The sequence below is a fragment of the Dipodomys merriami genome, unplaced genomic scaffold (genome assembly GCF_024711535.1).
Source record: "Dipodomys merriami isolate MVZ:Mamm:240054 unplaced genomic scaffold, mDipMer1.0.p SCAF_28, whole genome shotgun sequence".
Classification (NCBI taxonomy): Eukaryota; Metazoa; Chordata; class Mammalia; order Rodentia; family Heteromyidae; genus Dipodomys; species Dipodomys merriami.
The window spans coordinates 17,033,719-17,051,483 of record NW_027204270.1 but is presented as its reverse complement, the minus strand read 5'-3'; the positions used below and the strand labels follow the sequence as shown (position 1 = coordinate 17,051,483).

At 57.6% G+C, this 17,765-nt stretch overlaps 1 protein-coding gene across 1 annotated transcript; it reads left to right on the top strand.

Moving 5' to 3' along the window:
* Positions 1-1,187: 1,187 nt before the first annotated feature.
* On the top strand, positions 1,188-12,193 carry Nbl1 (NBL1, DAN family BMP antagonist). Its single transcript, XM_070037794.1, has 4 exons — positions 1,188-1,338; positions 8,737-8,931; positions 9,053-9,164; positions 10,749-12,193. The coding sequence occupies exons 2-4, from the start codon at positions 8,765-8,767 to the stop codon at positions 10,998-11,000; spliced, it is 531 nt and encodes a 176-aa protein (XP_069893895.1). The 5' UTR covers positions 1,188-1,338; positions 8,737-8,764; the 3' UTR covers positions 11,001-12,193.
* The last annotated feature ends 5,572 nt before the right edge of the window (positions 12,194-17,765 follow it).

The following is a 17,765-nucleotide window of genomic DNA, read 5'->3' as shown; positions in this document are numbered from 1 at the left end:
CAGAGGAGCTCCAGGAGGAGGGAACAGCATGCTTAACAGCTGGGGAGCATCGTTGGATTTGGAGAGTACGAACGAGCTGGGGTCGCAGTGGGTTGGCACTGGGAGCCCCACCCCCACCCCCATGGTCCCCATCCTTAGGACTTTCCGTGGGCAGGAAGGGCTTCCTCGGCAGGGATCGGTCCGACGCGCGGGGGGGGGGGGGGGCGGGGAAAGGAAGGGTTAAATACGTGGACCAAAGGGATGGGAAGGGGAAACAAAGGAGGAGGCTACAATGCTTGATAAGAAATGTACTCATTACCTTGCCCATGTAATTGTAACCCCTCTGTACAGTATTTTCACAATAAAAAAATGAAAATGTAATGCAAAAAAAAAATCCATGGACCAGAGATAACTCTGATGTGCAGCGGAATCTTCGGGTCCCACAACTGCGTCCCCAGGTGCCCCGGCCGTCACTGTCTAGGAACAAAGCGCAGCTCAGGGTCTGGTCGGGTGGATGACCCACTCCCCCAGCCCCGCCCGGCCCGCCCAGCCTGAGCGGGACCCCGGCGCTCGGCTCCTCCCAGAGGCCTTCTAGAGAGGTCAGGTCGGTTTTGCAGAGCTCTGGCTCAGAGGGGGCAAGCTGGGCGCCCGGGTCCCGCTGCTCGGGATGCTTAAACCCCGCGGCCTGGCGGCGATCCGAGGTACACACTGCGCCCCGCGGAACCGGGCCGCGCGCCCGGGAGCAGCTAGGCTGGGCGCGCGGTAGGCTGGGCTCCGGAAGACAAGGACTGGAGCGCCACGCCCAGAGCAGGTCCACCATGCCCAGCTCCCACGGAAAGGGCGCCTCCATGCATCTTTTGTCACCCCCCAGGCTTGGCATGGCCTGACAGCCCCGTCTCGGAAAAAGTCAGGCGAAAGGGAGGGCGTCTGAGAACCGGCTGGGGCGCCCGGCGCGTGCCCTTTTCTCCCCGGCGCCGGCCAGGCGTCCGGGCCGCCGCACCGCGCCGTCGGGTCGGGCCGCGCTGTGGCCGGGCCAGGCGATCGCGGGCGCGCAGGAGGGGCGCTGCGCCCGCCGGGTCTCGGCCCCTCTCCCCGCCCGCTCTCCCGCCCCGCGCTCTCCCGCGCGTCCCTCCCCTCGCTGCCCCCGCCCTCGCTCCCTATTTGGAGCGGAGACTCCCTGACGTCGGAGCCGCTCCGCTCGCCGCTCCCCCGCACCGCGCGCCCGCCCGGGCCGCAGACGGCGCGCCGCGCAGCCCCAGCCGAGCCTCGCGGGGCCGCCTCAGCCCGGCCCGCCGCCTCGCCCAGCCTCCCGGAGCGCCGGGGCCCGCACCCGGCTCCGAGGAGCCGCCGCCCTGAGTGGTAAGTCCCGCCCGGGCCGCACGCGGGCGCCGAGCGGCCGGAGGCTCCGGCCGTGCCCGTGGAGCGCCGCGCCCCCGGCCGCGAGCCGCGGTGCCGCCTCGCGCCGGGGAGTTCGGGGACTCGGCGGGGCGCCTCCGGACGCCGGCTCCGGGTGGCCCGGGCGCGCCGCTGCGTCCGGAGCCCATCTCCGCCCTCGCCCCGGGCGTCCGATCCCTGGTGGCGGTTCCCCGGGGTGCCGATCGCGGCCCAGAGACGAAGTGGGAGCTGGACGCGTGGCCCAGTGCGAGCCGGGGCAGCCCCAGGGTCCGGGCCGCCCGGTTCGCGCGCCCTGCGGCTCCGCCGGGCCCCGGCCGCGCCGCCCGGACCCTCGGGCGCTCCAGCCTCCCTGCCTCCCTTCGCCCCCGTTCTCGATTCTGTGCCCGTATCCCGGGTGGCCCCGGCTCTCCCTCGCTCCATTTCCGCTCCACTCTTTCTCTGGTTCGGTCCCGCTGTTCCTCCTCCGCCTCCGTGTTCGGTGTTCCTGGGCTTGTGTCGGGCGGTGCCTTCACGTTTTCCCCCGGTTGCCCTCTCTGTGCTGTCTGCCCACCAGCCTAAGCCCCGACCCCCAGTTCTCAGCACCCCCCCCCTTCCCAGTGTCCGAGGCTCGCACCCCCAGGTGGGTTCGTGGATAGTTTATCAAGCCTGGTGAAAGACGCAAAACCCTTCCCGCCCTCCCTCCCCCTGCTGCTGGCTCCCGGGCCTGGCCTGGGTGACCCCCTCTCCGGAGCGGAGGCTGGTACCCCGACCGCCAGGTTTCCCCCAGCTCGGTTCTCTTCAGATCTCCCACCCTCTGCACCCCAGGGCCCGGCTGCCCGCCACCTGCCCGCCTGCCGCCCCGCTGCCAGGGCGGGGCGATTGGGATTCAAAAGTTTACAAGGCTCGGCTGAAGGCAGCAGCTGCCTAAGCTGCTAGCTTAGGGCGTCGAGAAAGGCAGCCACCGTCCTAGGATTTCTGAGGCCCTCTCTCAGCTGGAGGCCAGCCTGTAACTGGTGACACCCTGAGAAAGCTGCCTGCTGGCCCAGGATGGGGACCGGGGGAGGAACTTGTCCACAGGAGCCCCTCAGCCTTTGTTACTGCCTCAGAGACGCCCCCCAGATGCTGCGGCTGCCTGGTGTGGCTTGCCTGGAGTTGGGCCCCAAGAAGACGCAGGCTGGAGCTTTTGCCTGGTGACCCCCCACCCCTCTCCACCCACACTTGCGAGCCCCACCTGTCTCCTGGGCCCTGTGTGGGGGAGGGGTCCGGAGAGTAGGTGTTCTGCTTTAGCCAAGGATGTGGCCTTATTAATTTAAAGTGAAATTTCAGACTGAGCTTAGCTCCTTTTCTTCCACCCGCAACCCCAGGGGTCGGAGGCTGCTGGGCGGGCGGGCATGCAGGGTTGTTGGTGAGGTGTGCTGTGGGACTTCTGCTGAGCAGATGTGCAGGCGAGCCTCGCCACAGCTCATTAGCATGGATTTGTTTTGGAGACTGTTTTGGGTCTGTGGGCAGCAGGGCCAGTGGCTCAGGTTGGGGGTCCAGCACAGAGGTGGCCAGGGTGGGAAGGCGGAGCTGGCCTGGTGGACGCAGGCAGGCCTAGATGGCATGAGTATGACCTTGTGTATCAGCCAGCTGGACAGCTGGTTCATGCCCTGGCCAGCCCAATGCTAACAGTGAGTTAGAAGGAAGGAAGGAAGCCACCCTGTGGTGAGACAGGGGTCGTGGAATCATGGTGGTGGAGCCAAACTCTTCCCGAGGGAACCTGGCAAAACAGACTCTCCCGGGTCATGCTGCCCGTTTCACCGGTGGCAAGCATAAAGTGTAGGTGAGGCCGGAGATGATCGGTGGCTTGGTATGTAACCATTGGACTCTCCTGCCTCCAGGCACATGGTGAGCCAGTGGATGGGCTTTGGCCCAATCACATCCTGGAATCCACCAGAGTACCCAGGAAACCCTGTAGGCTGACCAGAGCCAGGCCTGGCCTACGTGAGTGCAGACCTGAGGCCTGATACTGCCTTGCCCCTAACCAAGAGCAGCGTTTTCAGTTGCACCATTCAAGGAAGTCCCTGAATGCATTCCAAGACCTGGAGGATTGCTCCACCCTGCCGATCCATAAGCCTAGGGCTGCAGCCACCAGTGCCACACCCTCTGCGCCAGCCTGCATGCACAGCTGGGCATGCGGGCTGCTGCTGCAGCTAGCGGAGAGCCTGCGTTCTTCAGCCCTGTGTCATTCAAGGGACCAAGTCTGCGTGGGCTCCCTGCTTAGCAAGTGGGTGTGTCTGGGGCCATTGGACAGTGTATAAAAACCCTTGCCAGCCATCCGCTTATTTGCTGGGGGTGTCCCTCAGATCAGGTCTCACACTAGCATGCGTCTCAGCTTCCTGAAACACAAGCCCACCGTGCCTCCCTCTCCAGTGGGGCTCCTCTGAGGAGCCAGGAAGTTACCATTACTCCTTTGCAGATGGGGAAACTGAGGCACAGAAAGATCTGGGTGGTTGAACTAAGATTGTGGGAAGAGACCCAGACCTTGTCTTGGTGTGAGTATGTGAAGGTAGGAAAGGAGTAGGGTATGGGGAGCATTGAGTTTGACTTGAGCACAACCCCACAAGTGATGGTGGGTGTTTCCATGTAGTGGGGCGCTGAGGCCACAGGCAGAGCCTCCATGGAGTCACTGGAGCAGTGTGGGAGTGCCCTCCCCCCCAGGTGTGGAAACAGGAACTGGATTAGAGGGGAGCTCTGTGTGTACACACACACATGTGCACATGCATTAGTACAGAGAGAGGGGGAAAGAGACAGAGAGACAGAGAGAGAGGCATAGGCATTGGAGTATAATCTATTTTGAATATCCTGGGAAAGGCTTAAGTAATCCTGAATATTAAGAACTAACCAGAAGAGGAAATGGCCCGTGAATATTTGTTTGCCGCACGTATGGATGGGGAGATCTGGGTCCCTCCTCCAATTGTTTCTTTGTTGTTTTGTTCCAGTTTTGGGGCTTGAACTCAGGTCTTGGGCACTGTCCCTGAGCTTTTTTGCTCCAGGCTAGCCCTTAAATCACAGCTCCCCTTGTGGCTTTTTTGGGTGCTTACTTTTCTGACTGAGCTAGTGTTGAACCTTGATCCTCAGATCTCAACTTCCTGAGTAGCTGGTAGTACAGGTGTGAGCCACTGGTGCCCGGCTTCTTCCTACAGATACCCTGTTGGTCACACCCTGCTCTGTGCAGATGTGCCTGGGCATCTGCATTTCTGGAGAGCATCTTATGGGTTCAGGTATGTTTGGTGTGGCCCCAGAGGCCTGCCTGGAAGTCTAGGGCTGTGTCCTTGCTTGCCTGACCTTCCTGACCTTCTCAAGGGACTTTCTGGACCAGCATGTCTGTGTTTGCTCCTGGCTCCCTTCCCTGGGGTGGGAGATAGGGCCGAGCTATTTTTGTGACTGGTGAGTGGATTTCCACAGAGTTGAAATGGGTCTGCTGCTTCTTTTCTGTATGGGTGGTGCTGGAGGCTTGGAGGAATCACCTGTGCTAAGGGCACCTGGCTAAGCCTCACTGTGGCCCCGAGGAGCTAGGATCCACCACATGCTTGACTTTGGAGAATCAGAGTGGAATTGGAACTCTGATCTGTGGCCCCTTTTTAGTTCAGCAGTATCTGAACACCAGAGAGCTGGCAGGAAGAAGGTGGGGGGCTCTCTCACTGTTTCTTGTTTCTTTCTCTTCTTCAAGGGTAGTTAGTAGCCCACCTGCTACAGTACAGGGTCAAATCCTGACCTCCCTCTCCAGCCTTGTGCCAGATGCTGCCCAGCCTTTCCCATGATCCCTCTGGGCAAAGAGAGCTGGCCTCAGTGGGTGTCAACTGGGTGCTGCGTATTTTCTTCCAATCTTCTCAGTTCTTTCCCAAGGAGAGAGTGTAGGCTTCCTTGTTAGGGTTGGGGAAGAGTTCTGAGAGGTAAAGTCTAGTCCTGGAGGACACACAGCCCTTAGGTAGGGGGTCTGGGTCCAACATTAGGACTGGAGGGGCCACGTGTCTGGTGGGAGTGTCCAGTCTGCTGGAACTTGGGCTGCTGGGCTGCAGAATTGGAGGTGGCCTCATTGCCTGCTTGGAGCTCCTGGCAGGGCAGGGCGTGTTCTGTTTACAGGTGGCCTTCTGCATCAGTTTATATTTCCTCCTAATTTCTTACAAAGCTGGTGTTAATAACCTGTAACCCAACTCTAGGCCACTGACTGCCCACCTCAAATGCACCGTTACCTTAACTCCAAGCGTCTCCATTTGGTTTAACTTCAACCCAATCCTGCTCTGAAGGCTCAATCCTACTCCTAATTCAGCTCCAAGTCAGACTCACATCCTTCTCTGGGATCATTACAGGCAGTTGCCATCCCAAATCCTCCAAGATCCCAACACCACTCCCTGCCTTAGTCTCCTCCTGGCCCCACCTGGCCTGTTGTTCCTAAGGAGGCAATACGTTTCTGAGCTCAAGAAGGGCCAGCTCAGCCAGGTGGGGCCCAGGGAGCTCTAGCTTTGAATGGACTTAGGGCCCTCCGCTCAGGCTGATTTTCTAGGAAGGGCAGAGGACCTGTGAGGGGGCAGGAAGTCTCCTGGACACTAAACTTGCTTCAAAAAGCAGCGAGAAACAAAGCCTGTTCTATTTGGTGAGGATGGGGTTGAACTACAGGCTTTGCCGTGCGTCTTGTGGGCCAGTCTGGAAGTGTGTGGGTGAGATCGAGGACAGGGCAGGAGGAGGGGGTCGGGGGCTGCTATCCCACAGTCTCGCCAGCTTCTGTGTTCCTTGCTGGGCTGGGGGTAGAGGCTATCTTGTGATGGAGGATGTGCAGGGAGGGGGGCAGGGCTGAGGTCTGCTGGATGGGGGAAGAGCTGGGTATGATGGAGCAGGGCAGGCTGCCCCTGCCCCCTAACCCTGCCCAGCCAGCGCACCCAGATTTCTCTGCAGGAGCAGAGAGCCAGCCCCATCCCTGGACACTTCTGGATCCTTGTCAGAGCACCTGCCTCTGCCACCCTGACGTGCTTTCTGGAGAAGATGGGCCACAATGGGACTATCCATTCTCACCCTGGGCCTGCTTCCTCTACTGCCCTTCAACCTCAGGGAACCACCCTGAATCAGAGTCCCTGACCAAGCTGGGAAAGGATTCCTGCCCGCCCGCCCAGCACGATCCCCTGCCTCCCCATCTAAACTCGTTAAAAACAAAAAACAAAACAAGTTCCACCTGTCCTAAGAGCTTTCTTGCGTAAGTCCCGCATTTCACAGGTGAGGAAACTGAGGTCCAAGAGTCCAAGAGTTACCCAGCGTATGTGTGCCCATCACCCATTCCCCGCTGTCCCCTTCTCAAGCACCACCCTTACTTCCGAAGCCCTCCGAACGCCACCTCACTGTTTGTTTATTTGAGGTGGAGATGGGAGTGAAACTTGGAGAAAGGTAACATTGAAGAAGGGGTGGAGGGACATGGGGGTTGCGGGGAGTGTGGGTCCCCTCCAGCCACCAATTGAAAACACAGGCTATCCTGCATCGCCATCTTCTGGTAAATTCTGGTATTGCTCCTTCAGGGCTCAACTTTGATAGTCTCCAGTATGGATGGGTGGGGAGGGAAATGGTAAAGGGGGTTCTAGGAGGAAATACATCCAACTGAGCAGGGTAAGAATTCACTGTGCGGGCTGGGAAGATGGCTCAGTGGTAGAGAGCTTGCCTTGCATGCCTGAGGCCCTGGGTTCGATTCCTTAGCACCACATAGCAAAAAGAAAAAAAGCCGGAGGTGGTGCTGTGGCTCAAGTGGTAGAGCGCTAGCTTTGAGCTGAAGAGCTGAGGGACAGCGCCCAGGCCCAGAGTTCAGGCCCCACGACCGGACCCCCCCCAAAAAAAAAAGAAAAAGAATTCACTGTGCCAGGGAAGTCAAGCTGAACGTCCTGGGGCAACTATGCAGTACCCGTCTAGATGACAGAATACGGTGGTCTGCCCAGAGGCTGTGTGGACAGTCCCGTTGTGGTGCTGGGGTTCACACCCCGGCAGCCTTGCCTGTGCCTGGCAGATGCTGCACCACCTCCACTTCCTCTACACTCCCCCAACTCCACTGGAGGACCCCCAACAGCTCAGGAGGCTGAGGGTCACGGTTCAAAGCCAGCTTGGGCAGCAAAGTCCATGAGCCTTTTTAAAATTGTAACGGTGATGAACAGGGCAATTACATGAGTACATTTTGTTTTGGACACTGTCACCCCCTCCCTCATTTTCTCCTGCTTTCCCCTCCTCCTCCCCCGTCCTCCAAGTTTGTAAAGTTCATTTCCAATATAGTGTCTAGTGAGTATCATTGTTGCATTAGTTCATCCTTTGTTCTGCTGTTTCTGTGATTTCATGAGACTCATTTTTTGTTGTTGTTGATCGTCAGGCCTGACCTCTGGGCCTGGGCGCTGTCCCTCAGTTCTTCAGCTCAAGGCTAGCGCTCTACTACTTGAGCCACAGTGCCACTTCCAGCTTTTTCTGCTTATGTGGTGCTGAGGAATTGAACCGAGGGCTTCATGCATGCAAGGCAAGCGCTCTACCATGAGCCACTTTCCCAGTCCCTCTTTTTTTTTTTGTCAGTCGTGGGGCTTGAACTCTGGGAACTCTGGGCTTGGGCGCTGTCCCTGCGCTCTTCAGCTCAAGGAGAGTGCGCTACTGCTTGAACCACAGCGCCACTAATGGTTTTCTGGTGGTTTATTGGGGAGAAGAGTCTCATGGACTTTTCTGCCTGGGCTGGCTTTGAACCACCGTGACCCTCAGATCTCAGCTTCCTGAGCAGCTAGGATTACAGGCGTGAGCCACTGACACCGGCTTCCATGAGACTCTTATCTCCAACAAACAAAAGCCAGAAGTGGCACTGTGGCTCAAGTGGTAGAGAACTAGCTTTGAGCACAAAGAGGCTCAGGGACAGAGCCCAGGCTGAGTTCAAGCCCCAGGATCAGCAAAAGAAACAAACACCTCCTTTACCACCTTTTCTTTTCCTTTCCTTTCTTTTTTCTTTTTTCCTTTTTTTTTCTTTTGTGTGTGTGCCTGTCCTGGGGCTGGAACTCAGGGCCTGGGTGCTGCTGCTGAGTTTTTTTTTTTGTTGTTGTTCAAGGCGAGTACCCCCCGGCCACTTGAGCCACAGCCCTACTTCTGGCTTTTTGGTGCTTGATTGGGGATAAGGCTTGTTTCGAACTTCATTCCTCAGATCTCAGCCTCCTGAGTAGCTGGGATTGTAAGTGTGAGCCACCAGTGCCGGGCACCACTCTTCTTCCTACCCATCTGACAGGACAGTTTTGAGGTTTGGGGAGGCATGCTTGGTTAGTGAGTGGGAGAGCCGGCTTTGAACCCAGGGCTGAGTCATGCTTGCAGTACCACCACTCCCCCTCACCTGTCCTCTGTGCTCAGTTTCAGGGCTCAGGAGGCCGCGGGCACCATGCTGCGGGTCCTGGTGGGGGCTGTCCTCCCTGCCATCCTGCTGGCTGCGCCCCCACCCATCAACAAGCTGGCCCTGTTCCCGGATAAGAGCGCCTGGTGCGAAGCCAAGAACATCACCCAGATCGTGGGCCACGGCGGCTGTGAGGCCAAGTCCATTCAGAACAGGTGGGAACCCCCTCCCCGGCCCAGGGTGGGGGCAGGCTCAGGCCCAGGGAGGGAAGAAGACCAGGGCTGTGCACTGCGACCACCCTGGGGGTGACAGGCACGGTACCCTCTGCTCCCACAGGGCCTGCCTAGGACAGTGCTTCAGCTACAGCGTCCCCAACACCTTTCCGCAGTCCACAGAGTCCCTGGTGCACTGCGACTCCTGCATGCCCGCCCGGTCCACGTGGGAGATTGTGAGTATGGGGTACTGAGGAAGGAAGGAAGGAAGCCTCCCCCCCCCCACACTCAGGAAGGAAGCCTTCCACCACCCTCCCCTCCCCCTCCCCCCTACTCAGGAAAGAAACCTTCCACCCATCCCCCCTACTCAGGAAGGAAGCCTTCTACCCACCCCCCTACTCAGGAAGGAAGCCTTCCACCACCCCCCACCTACTCAGGAAGGAAGCCTTCCATCCCCCCACTCAGGAAGGAAGCCTTCCATCCCCCCCACTCAGGAAGGAAGCCTTCCATCCCCCCACTCAGAAAGGAAGCCTTCCCTCCCCCCCACTCAGAAAGGAAGCCTTCCCTCCCCCCCACTCAGGAAGGAAGCCTTCCACCACCCCCCACCTACTCAGGAAGGAAGTCTTCCGCCCTGCCCCTCCCCCCCCTGCTGGAGAAACACTGGGGGCCCTGGCCATGGGCTGGCACACATGTCTGCACTAACTTGTAGAGGACAAGGGGTCTTCCTGCGGCTCTTGTTTGCATATCATGCTGTCCTGAAATTCTTCCCACAGTTACAGGCTGAGTTCAGTCTCTGCCCCTTCTTGTGGGGTCCTGCATGGCCTGTCTCACTAGTCTTCCCCATTTTTATTTTTAATTTTTGCCAGTCCTGGGGCTTGAACTCAGGGCATGGGCACTGTCCCTGAGCTTCTTTTGCTCAAGGCTAGCACTCTATCACTTGAGCCACAGCGCCACTTCCGGCTTTTTCTGTGTATGCCATACTGAGGAATCGAACCCAGGGCTTCATGCATGCTAGGCAAGCACTCTATCTCCTCCTCCTCTTCATCCTTCGTTAATTTTTATTCATCTGCTCTTGGCTCAAACATCATTTTCCAGGGGTCATTTTCAGAACCCCCGGAGGCAAATCCCTGTGACACTGGCTCTCTGAGTCAGAGCCCTGTATACCTCCTCCTGCGGCTTTCCAGGTGTACCAGGGTGATTTGAGCATGCCAGGTTCCTTGAGGGACCATGCCTGTCCTCAGAGCTGGACAGAGTAGGTGCTCTGTGGAAGGGATGGTGGGGAGGAAGAAAGGAGTGATTAGCAATGTTGACACAGGGAAGGCAGGGCGTGAATAAGGTTCCTACAGGGTGAACCTCAGCTGGGTGGGTGAGGGGGGGCTCAGAATGGGGCTTCTTTGTGGAAGTGATACCTAAGCTTGGATTCAAAGACTGCCCATGATTTCACTGGCCTAGTTTGGAGTAAGTGGTAAGGGGGATGGACTGGGAAAACCTTTCTAGGCATAGGAAACAGCATGTGCAAAGGCTCTGTGGCAGGTCAGATGGCACAGGGCTGGGGAATGGTGAAGGGGTGGGATGGAGAGGTCAGCCAGGGCCAGCCTGCAGTTCCTGGATAGCCTAAGAAAGGGGTCAGGAACTTCCTCCAAGTATACTGGGAATGCTGAGGGGAGGTCTGTGCCCCACCCCACCAGGGTCTGAGAAGGAGGGTGGGTGGGGATGGCAGGATTGGGTGCCTCCTGCCAGGGTCCCAAGTTGGGGCCTGGTGGGGGAGATGGCCTCTGGGTGGCTCAGGAAGCATCCCTCTCTCCCTGTGCCCTCCCCAGGTGACCCTAGAGTGCCCCGGCCATGAGGAGGTGCCCCGCGTGGAGAAGCTGGTGGAGAAGATCGTGCATTGCAGCTGCCAGGCCTGTGGCAAGGAGCCCAGCCACGAGGGGCTGAGCGTGTACGTGCAGGGCGAGGAGGGGCCGGGCTCCGCGCCTGGCCCCCACCCCCACCCCCACCCTGGGGGGCAGGCCCCAGAGCCTGAGGAGCCCCCCGGAGCCCCCCACACCGAGGACGAGGGGGCTGAGGACTGACATGTCCCCCCCAGCTCTTCTTCCCCACCTGTCCCCCTGTGGAATGTTGGGTCTCATCCTCTAGTAGGGGGAAGCCAGGGGAAAGGCCGGAGCCAAGCCCCGCTACTCCTCTCCCCCCCTCCTCCCCACCTTGGCACTGGATGGACTTGGAATCTGACTTGGACTTGGAATGCTGCTCAGTTGCCATGGAGACCTGAAGGGGCGGGGCTGGAGCCAGGCTGCACAATTTAATATATGCAAGAGGTGGGGTGGGGGCGGGGAGCTGAGGTCTTCTGGGCTCTCTTTGGGGGAAGGTGAGGCGCCCTTCCTTTCTGCCTTCTAGAGCTGTACCCTTGGGAGCTGCTGAGGAGTGAGGGGAGACCCTGGAGATGGCTACCCCAGTTTCCTGGTGGGGCAGGATCCCCTGGGGTGTGTGTGTATGGGGGGGCGCTGAGGACGGGTCCCCGGCTAGCCTCTGCCTTGCAGGAAGCGGTGGGCTAGGAAGACCCTCACTGACAGAGACAGGCAGCTCCGGCCCTGGAGTTTGGTTTTGGTTTCTGTCCGCTTCCCCATGAGAAGCATCACCCTCTAGGACAGCAGTCTCCTCAGTGCAGTGACACTGGGTCAGGCCGGGGCAGGACCCTGCTGACACTCTGGGCCTTGCGCTGACAGCAGTGGCTCGTCTGCTGTGGGGTGTGGGGTGTGGGGTGTGGGGTGGGGCAAACAAAGAGCTTTGCTGGCCAGAGGGAGGAGGCGGGCCTGACCATCATGGACCGGACATGACCCCTGCTCCCCTCCTGTTGTAGAGCATCCAGTGTCTCCCCTGCCACCTCTAAGCCCCTGGGGACTCTGGCAGAGCATCTCTCCTGGTAGCTGAGGGCAGGCCAGTGGGACCTGAGTAGAGACTCTGGGGACAAGGAGGCCCCTGGGGGAGGGGGACCCATGTTGGCCTCCTACCCCCCCCATCTAGCTCTCAATCCCCCTCCCCCTCCCAGCTGCACTTTAACCTTAGAGAGATGGGGGGGCAGGGGCAGGGAGGTGGTGAGGAGGACCCTTCTGTCCTTTGTCCTCCCTGGGTGGTTCCTCTGTGCCCAGGATGCTGCCAGCCTACCATCCTGTCCCTGGCGCTGCCCCGTTCACGGCTGTTCCGACAAGAGCTTTTGCAGAGCTTGTGACCAGTAGACGTCTTCTCACCAATAAATGCCTTCAACGCCTGTGCTTTCTTCCCTGTGGGCGGTCTTCTCCTCCCCTGTTCCCACACCCCGTGACTCCCTTCCCGATCTGTACCCTGGTGCCAATGCCCTGGCTCACTGGCTTGTGGTTTCCACTCCTCCTGGGGCGGGGGGTGGGGGGAGGGTGCCCATTTCTGGCCTGGTGGATCTGTCCACCAGGACTGGGTGTTTGACCCTTGGTACTCTGGACTTGTCTCCTGCCCTCTCTTCACTCTCAGTGATCCAGGCATTAGAGCTTGCTGGTGGCCCTAGCCTGGCCTGACGCTTCCTCCTCCCTCCCCCAGGAAAAGAACAAACAGGAAACCCAAATCCATTGCTCAGCCAGATGCCAGTGGCTCATGCTTATAATCCTAACTATTCAGGCCTGAGATCTGAGGATTGCAGTTCAAAGCCAGCTTGGGCAGAAAAGTCCCAGTGAGACTCTTATCTCCAGTTAACCACTCAAAAACTGGGAAGTGGCGCTGTGGCTTAAGTGGTAGAGCGCTAGCCTTGAGTGAAAAAGCTCAGGGACAGTGCTCAGGCCCTGAGTTCAAGCCCCACAACCAACCTCCCAAAACCATTGGTTACAAGGTGACCAGGTAATTTACATAAGACACCAAGACCCCCACTCAGTGCCCACACTCAAGGGTGGGCTTTGATTCCTGAGAGGATGGCAGGTGCCAGAGCTCAGCTGTTTCCCAGGGTGATGTGGCTTAGAAATGTCAGCAGGATAGCCGGGCGCCGGTGGCTCACACCTGTAACCCTAGCTACTTAGGAGGCTGAGATCTGAGGATCTCAGTTCAAAGCCAGCCCAGGCAGGAAAGTCCAATTAACCACCAGAAAACCGGAAGTGGCACTGTGGCTCAAGTGGTAGAGCGCTCGCCTTGAGCTGAAGAGCTGAGGGACAGCGCCCAGGCCCAGAGTTCAAGTCCCGTGACCAACAAAAAAACAAAGTCAGCAGGACACCTAAGTCCATGGAAAGGCTTCACATCTAGAATGGGAAATGGAGGCTCTAGGAAAGGAGGTGACTTGTATGAGTTCATAGGTAGCTGTCATGTCAGGCCCAGACACGTCAACACAGCCATGACAATCCTAGAAGCCCTGAGTCCCCGACCTCTGAGCATCAGGGGCTTTGAGTCTCAGCATTCCCCCGGGGACTGAAGAAGCCTGAGTCTAAGTATGGCCTGGAATTCCTAGATGTATGAATGAGAAAGGTGGGTGGAAAAGGCAGGGGCCAGGCTGGGAATGCCTGACAGAGATCAGACTTGGTCTGAAGCAAGGTGTCTATGCAGAGCAGGAAGACAAGGAAGAGGAGGAGGAGGGAGGGGAGGGAAGCAGTTGGGGGGCCAGCAGGGGTGAAGGCTGAGGTCTAGCTGGGGATGTTGTGGATCAGAGTTCAGGGCTGGGCCTTATGGGGGAATCAATGCTGATTGGATGTAGGAGCCCAGGGGAAGAGCTATTTTAAAGAATGATAGTCTTCCCTCTCCTCTCTCTCTCCCTCTCTCTTCCTCCCCCCTCTCCTTTTTTCTTTCTCTCCCTCTCCCTGTCTCATTTGTTTCCCACTAAGCTCAAACCTAAACCACCAAGAGAGCCCCAGAGGGCTCTCCACAGGGTGCAGTATGGGTTTGCAATCTTTACAGGAATTAACAAAGACAGCAGTATGTCAATACAGGCCTTTATATGGAGCCAGCTATCAACTAGTTTTCTTCTCCCAGCCTCTGGGGGAGTCCAGGGCAGCCTGGGTTCAAATCCTGCCAGGGCCATTTTCTAGCCAATCTCGAGCAAGTCACATAAGATCTGTGAGGCTCCATGTTCCTATTGGTGATCACACCAATTTGCTTCCCAGGTGATGGCAGCATTCCATGAATGAGTTGCACAGAAAGCTTGGGACATGGCCTGGCACTGGGGGTGAAACTTGGGGCCTTGTGCTCTTGCTTCGCTTGCTTGCTCACAGCTGGTGCTTTACCACTTGAGCCATACCTCCAGACCAGCTTTTTTGCTGGATAATTGGAGAGTGAGTCTTACTTTTCTTTCTGAGTTATCTTAACCTCTAGATCTCAGCCTCCTGAACAGCTAGTTTTACAGGCCTGAGCCTGTAATCACCTGATTGGGTAATTTTCAGATAGGGTCTTGCACTTTTTTCCAAGGGGCTGGCCTTGGACTTTGGTCCTCCTATTTATGTCTGCCACAGAACTGGGATTACAAGCACGTACCATCACATGCATTTTGGGCAGATATTTATTGAAGGAGCTCGCCATGCTGGAATTAATCCCTCCTCAAAAAGAAAAAATGAAATGAACCCTCCTGAAAGTCCTCCTTTGCAGGGGTAAGGAAGTCTAGGATTTGACCATTCCAAGATCAAAAGGACCAGATGCATAGGAGCTTACTGATGGAGTTCTGAAGAATGGTGATAACAATATGGCCACAAGGTGTCACCACCACCCTAGCCCAATCTTACTTTTTTTTTTTTAATTGGACAAAGTAAGATAATTAGCATCTATTAACCAGAATGTGACAACATTAACATCACTATGATGTTTTCCTGATATAAAATACAGCATACATTAGAGAAAAACTAAAGCATTCTATTGTAAAGCTACAATTTATCAGGCACTTCTGTGTTTAAATGCTTATCTCGTCCATATCCCCCACAGAAGAGCAGGGTTGCAGGTGTAAGTTGGAGGCAAAGTGTTTGCCTACCGTGTGCTAGGCTCTGGGTTCAATACACAGCCCACAAGTAAATAAAGTAAAACAACAACAAAAACAATTAGCCAGGCACCAGTGGAGCATATCTGTAATCTTAACTACTCAGGAGGCTGAGGTCTGAGAATCAGTTTGAAGCCTCCCCCACAGGCAGGAAAGTCTGAGAGACTCTTATCTTCAATAAACTACTTTTAAAAAAAGGCTGGAAGTGGCGCTGTGGCTCAAGTGGTAGAGTGCTTACCTTGAGCAAAAGAAACTCAGGGACTGTGCCCAGGCCTTGAGTTCAAGCCCCAGGACAAGCAAAAAACAAAACAAAAAAACAGAATTAAGTAAAATTCAGTCTTAAAAAATAAAAAAGACAGGTTTGGAATGTGGCTTAGTGGTAGAGTGCTTGCCTAGCATGCATGAAGCCCTGGGTTCCATTCCTCAGTACCACATGAACAAAAAAAGCTGGAAGTGGTGCTGTGGCTCAGGTGATAGAGTGCTAGCCTGGAGCAAAAGAAGCTCAGGGACAGTGCCCAGGTCCTGAGTTCAAGCCCCTGGGCTAGCAAAAAAAAAAAAAAAAAAAAAAAAAAAGGGTATTTAAGAAGTTTAGCTAGACAGGCGTGGTAGTACCTGTAATCCCAGACCTCAGAAGGCTAAAGCAGAGGATGGTGAGTTCCAGGCCAGCTTAGAACCTTCCAGGGCAAGTAGCAGAATCATGATTAGAAACCCAGGTTGTTGGGCTCTCATGTCTGCTGTTACCCATACTAGGAGTTCCAGGGATGCTGGAGTTTCCTCAGGGCAGAAGGCATTCCCACTATACGCATAGGAACACTCGGGCAGCTGGCCAGCCAGGACAGAGCACTGCCAGTTTAACAGAGGACACCAGCATCATTCCAACCCCTTCACACCCCTGTGAAGTGTATGGGGCCTTCTGCTAAGCTGAGGTGCCTGAGCCGCTAGCTATATATCTTCAGAGCTACGGAGCAGGGGAGCTGGTTCTTGAGGCTCGATTCCAGTCTCAGGGGGCTACACTGGGACAATGCAGTGTGGGCAATTACGAGCCTCCTCTTCCTACTGTGTAGATCCATCTGTGGGCTCTGAACAGATAATTACTTGGGGGGGGGCTGCAGTGCCTGGGGGACCCTCAACAGAGGGCTCCCTCTGTGGTGGCAGATGTGAGGTTCAGCTCCTGCTGGTGATCTTGGTAGACACCCTAGCCTACTTCCCAAGTCAGGCCACAAGAGTAGGAGTGGTGCAACAGAGCAGGCCCTGGTATGTTTTCCTCTGTCTGTGGGGTGACCATCAGAGCACCCCAACTGTGCCTGGCCTGGGGATGGCACACACTCCTTACACCTCCACACACCCCACGAGTAGTTATGGTGCAGGTGCAACTCAGAGAAGGGGCTGGGCCCTGGCGGGCCCCAGGGGCAGCGCTCCCTCTGATTTTCTTTATATTGACGTACATTTGTTCTATCATTTATGTTTATTCTGCTTGCTTGCTTATTTATCTATTTACTTATGTCAGTTGTGGGGCTTGAACTCAGTGCCTGGGGTGGTGTCCCTGAGGTTGTTTATTTTTTTTGCTCAAAGGCCAACACTCTACCACTTGAGCCACAGTACCATTTCCGGTTTTCTGGTGGTTAACTGGAGATAAGATTCTCATGGACTTTCCTTCCCCCGGCTGGCTTTGAATCACCATCTTCAGATCTCAGCCTCCTGAGTAGCTAGGATTACAGGTGTGAGCCACTGGCACTCGGCTTTCCTATTTATTTCCGTATTTTTCCTCCACCTCCACCCTTTTTTTTTTTGTGCCAGTCTTGGGGCTTGAACTCAGGACCTCGTGTTTTATTTTGTTTGCACAAGACAGAATCTCACAGACTCTTCTGTCCAGGCTACCTTCGAACCTCAATGCTCAGCTCTCAAGTAGCTAGGATTACAGGGGTGAGCCACGGGAAGGGAGTGGGGGGGGGCGGGAAGGATAAAAACCAGGTGTTATAAACTCATTCCATCCGCACCGCAGCCGGAGCCCGGGGAGAGGCGGAGCGACTGGTCAGCCAGCTTCCGAGGCAGGCGCGGTGACCTTTGGCCACCAGTGGCCAGACCCCCACTGGAGAGCCGCGCCCGGGCCCGGCGGGGCGCAGCCCCTTCTGAGTTCCGCCTGCGCCATAACCACGTGTGGGATAGGAGGGGTGTGCGGAGGTGTGAGGGGTGTGTGTGCGTGTGTGTGTGCATGTGTGCGTGTGTGTGTGTGCCATCTCTGTGCGGGGCGCAGTTGGGGCGCTCCGATCGTCGCCCCACAGGCCTGGGGGTGCCCGGACCCCGCTCTCCCGCGAGGCCGGGCTCGGCTCTCCCCGCCCACGGCGGAGCGGGGCGGGGCGCACGCTCCGGGCTCCGGGACCGCGCGTTGCTGAAGCCCCGGCGGCTCCTGGGCGCGCGCCGGGCCCTCGCCGTGCCTCCGGGGCTGGGGTCCCGCCGCCCCGCCGCCGGCCGCGGCCGCCTCTCCTCTCCAGCCCCGCGGCGCCTGCCGCAGTCACCCGCAGGTAGGATCGCGCGGGTGGGAGGCCGGCGGGCGGCTCCGCGCGGCGGGGAGGGCGGAGCGCGGCGCCGGGCTGCTCCGCCCGCGGGGCCTCCCCGCGCCGCAGGGGCCGGGCGCACGGAGGGGAGCGCGGGGTCGCGGGTCCCCGGGCGCCTCGGCGGCACCGCCGGGGCTTTGCACCGGCTTCGGGGCCACCAAGCTGCCACCCCGCAACGTGACGGCTTCCGGGAGCGCGCGCCCACGCGCCCACCCTCCGCTGGGAGCCTGCTTCGGTCCGGGGTGGGAGGCGCCTCAGCACCGCCCACCTCCACCTTCCCCGGACTGCGCCCCCAGAAGGCCCGGCGCACCCCG

What these genes read in the sequence shown, in the direction of transcription:
- Nbl1 (XM_070037794.1), top strand. Translation starts at nt 8,765, where the DNA reads ATGCTGCGGGTCCTGGTGGGGGCTGTCCTCCCTGCCATCCTGCTGGCT. An exon ending in GCCAAGTCCATTCAGAACAG is followed by an intron (nt 8,932 to 9,052) that starts GTGGGAACCCCC and finishes CTGCTCCCACAG; the next exon opens with GGCCTGCCTAGGACAGTGCT. An exon ending in CCCGGTCCACGTGGGAGATT is followed by an intron (nt 9,165 to 10,748) that starts GTGAGTATGGGG and finishes TGCCCTCCCCAG; the next exon opens with GTGACCCTAGAGTGCCCCGG.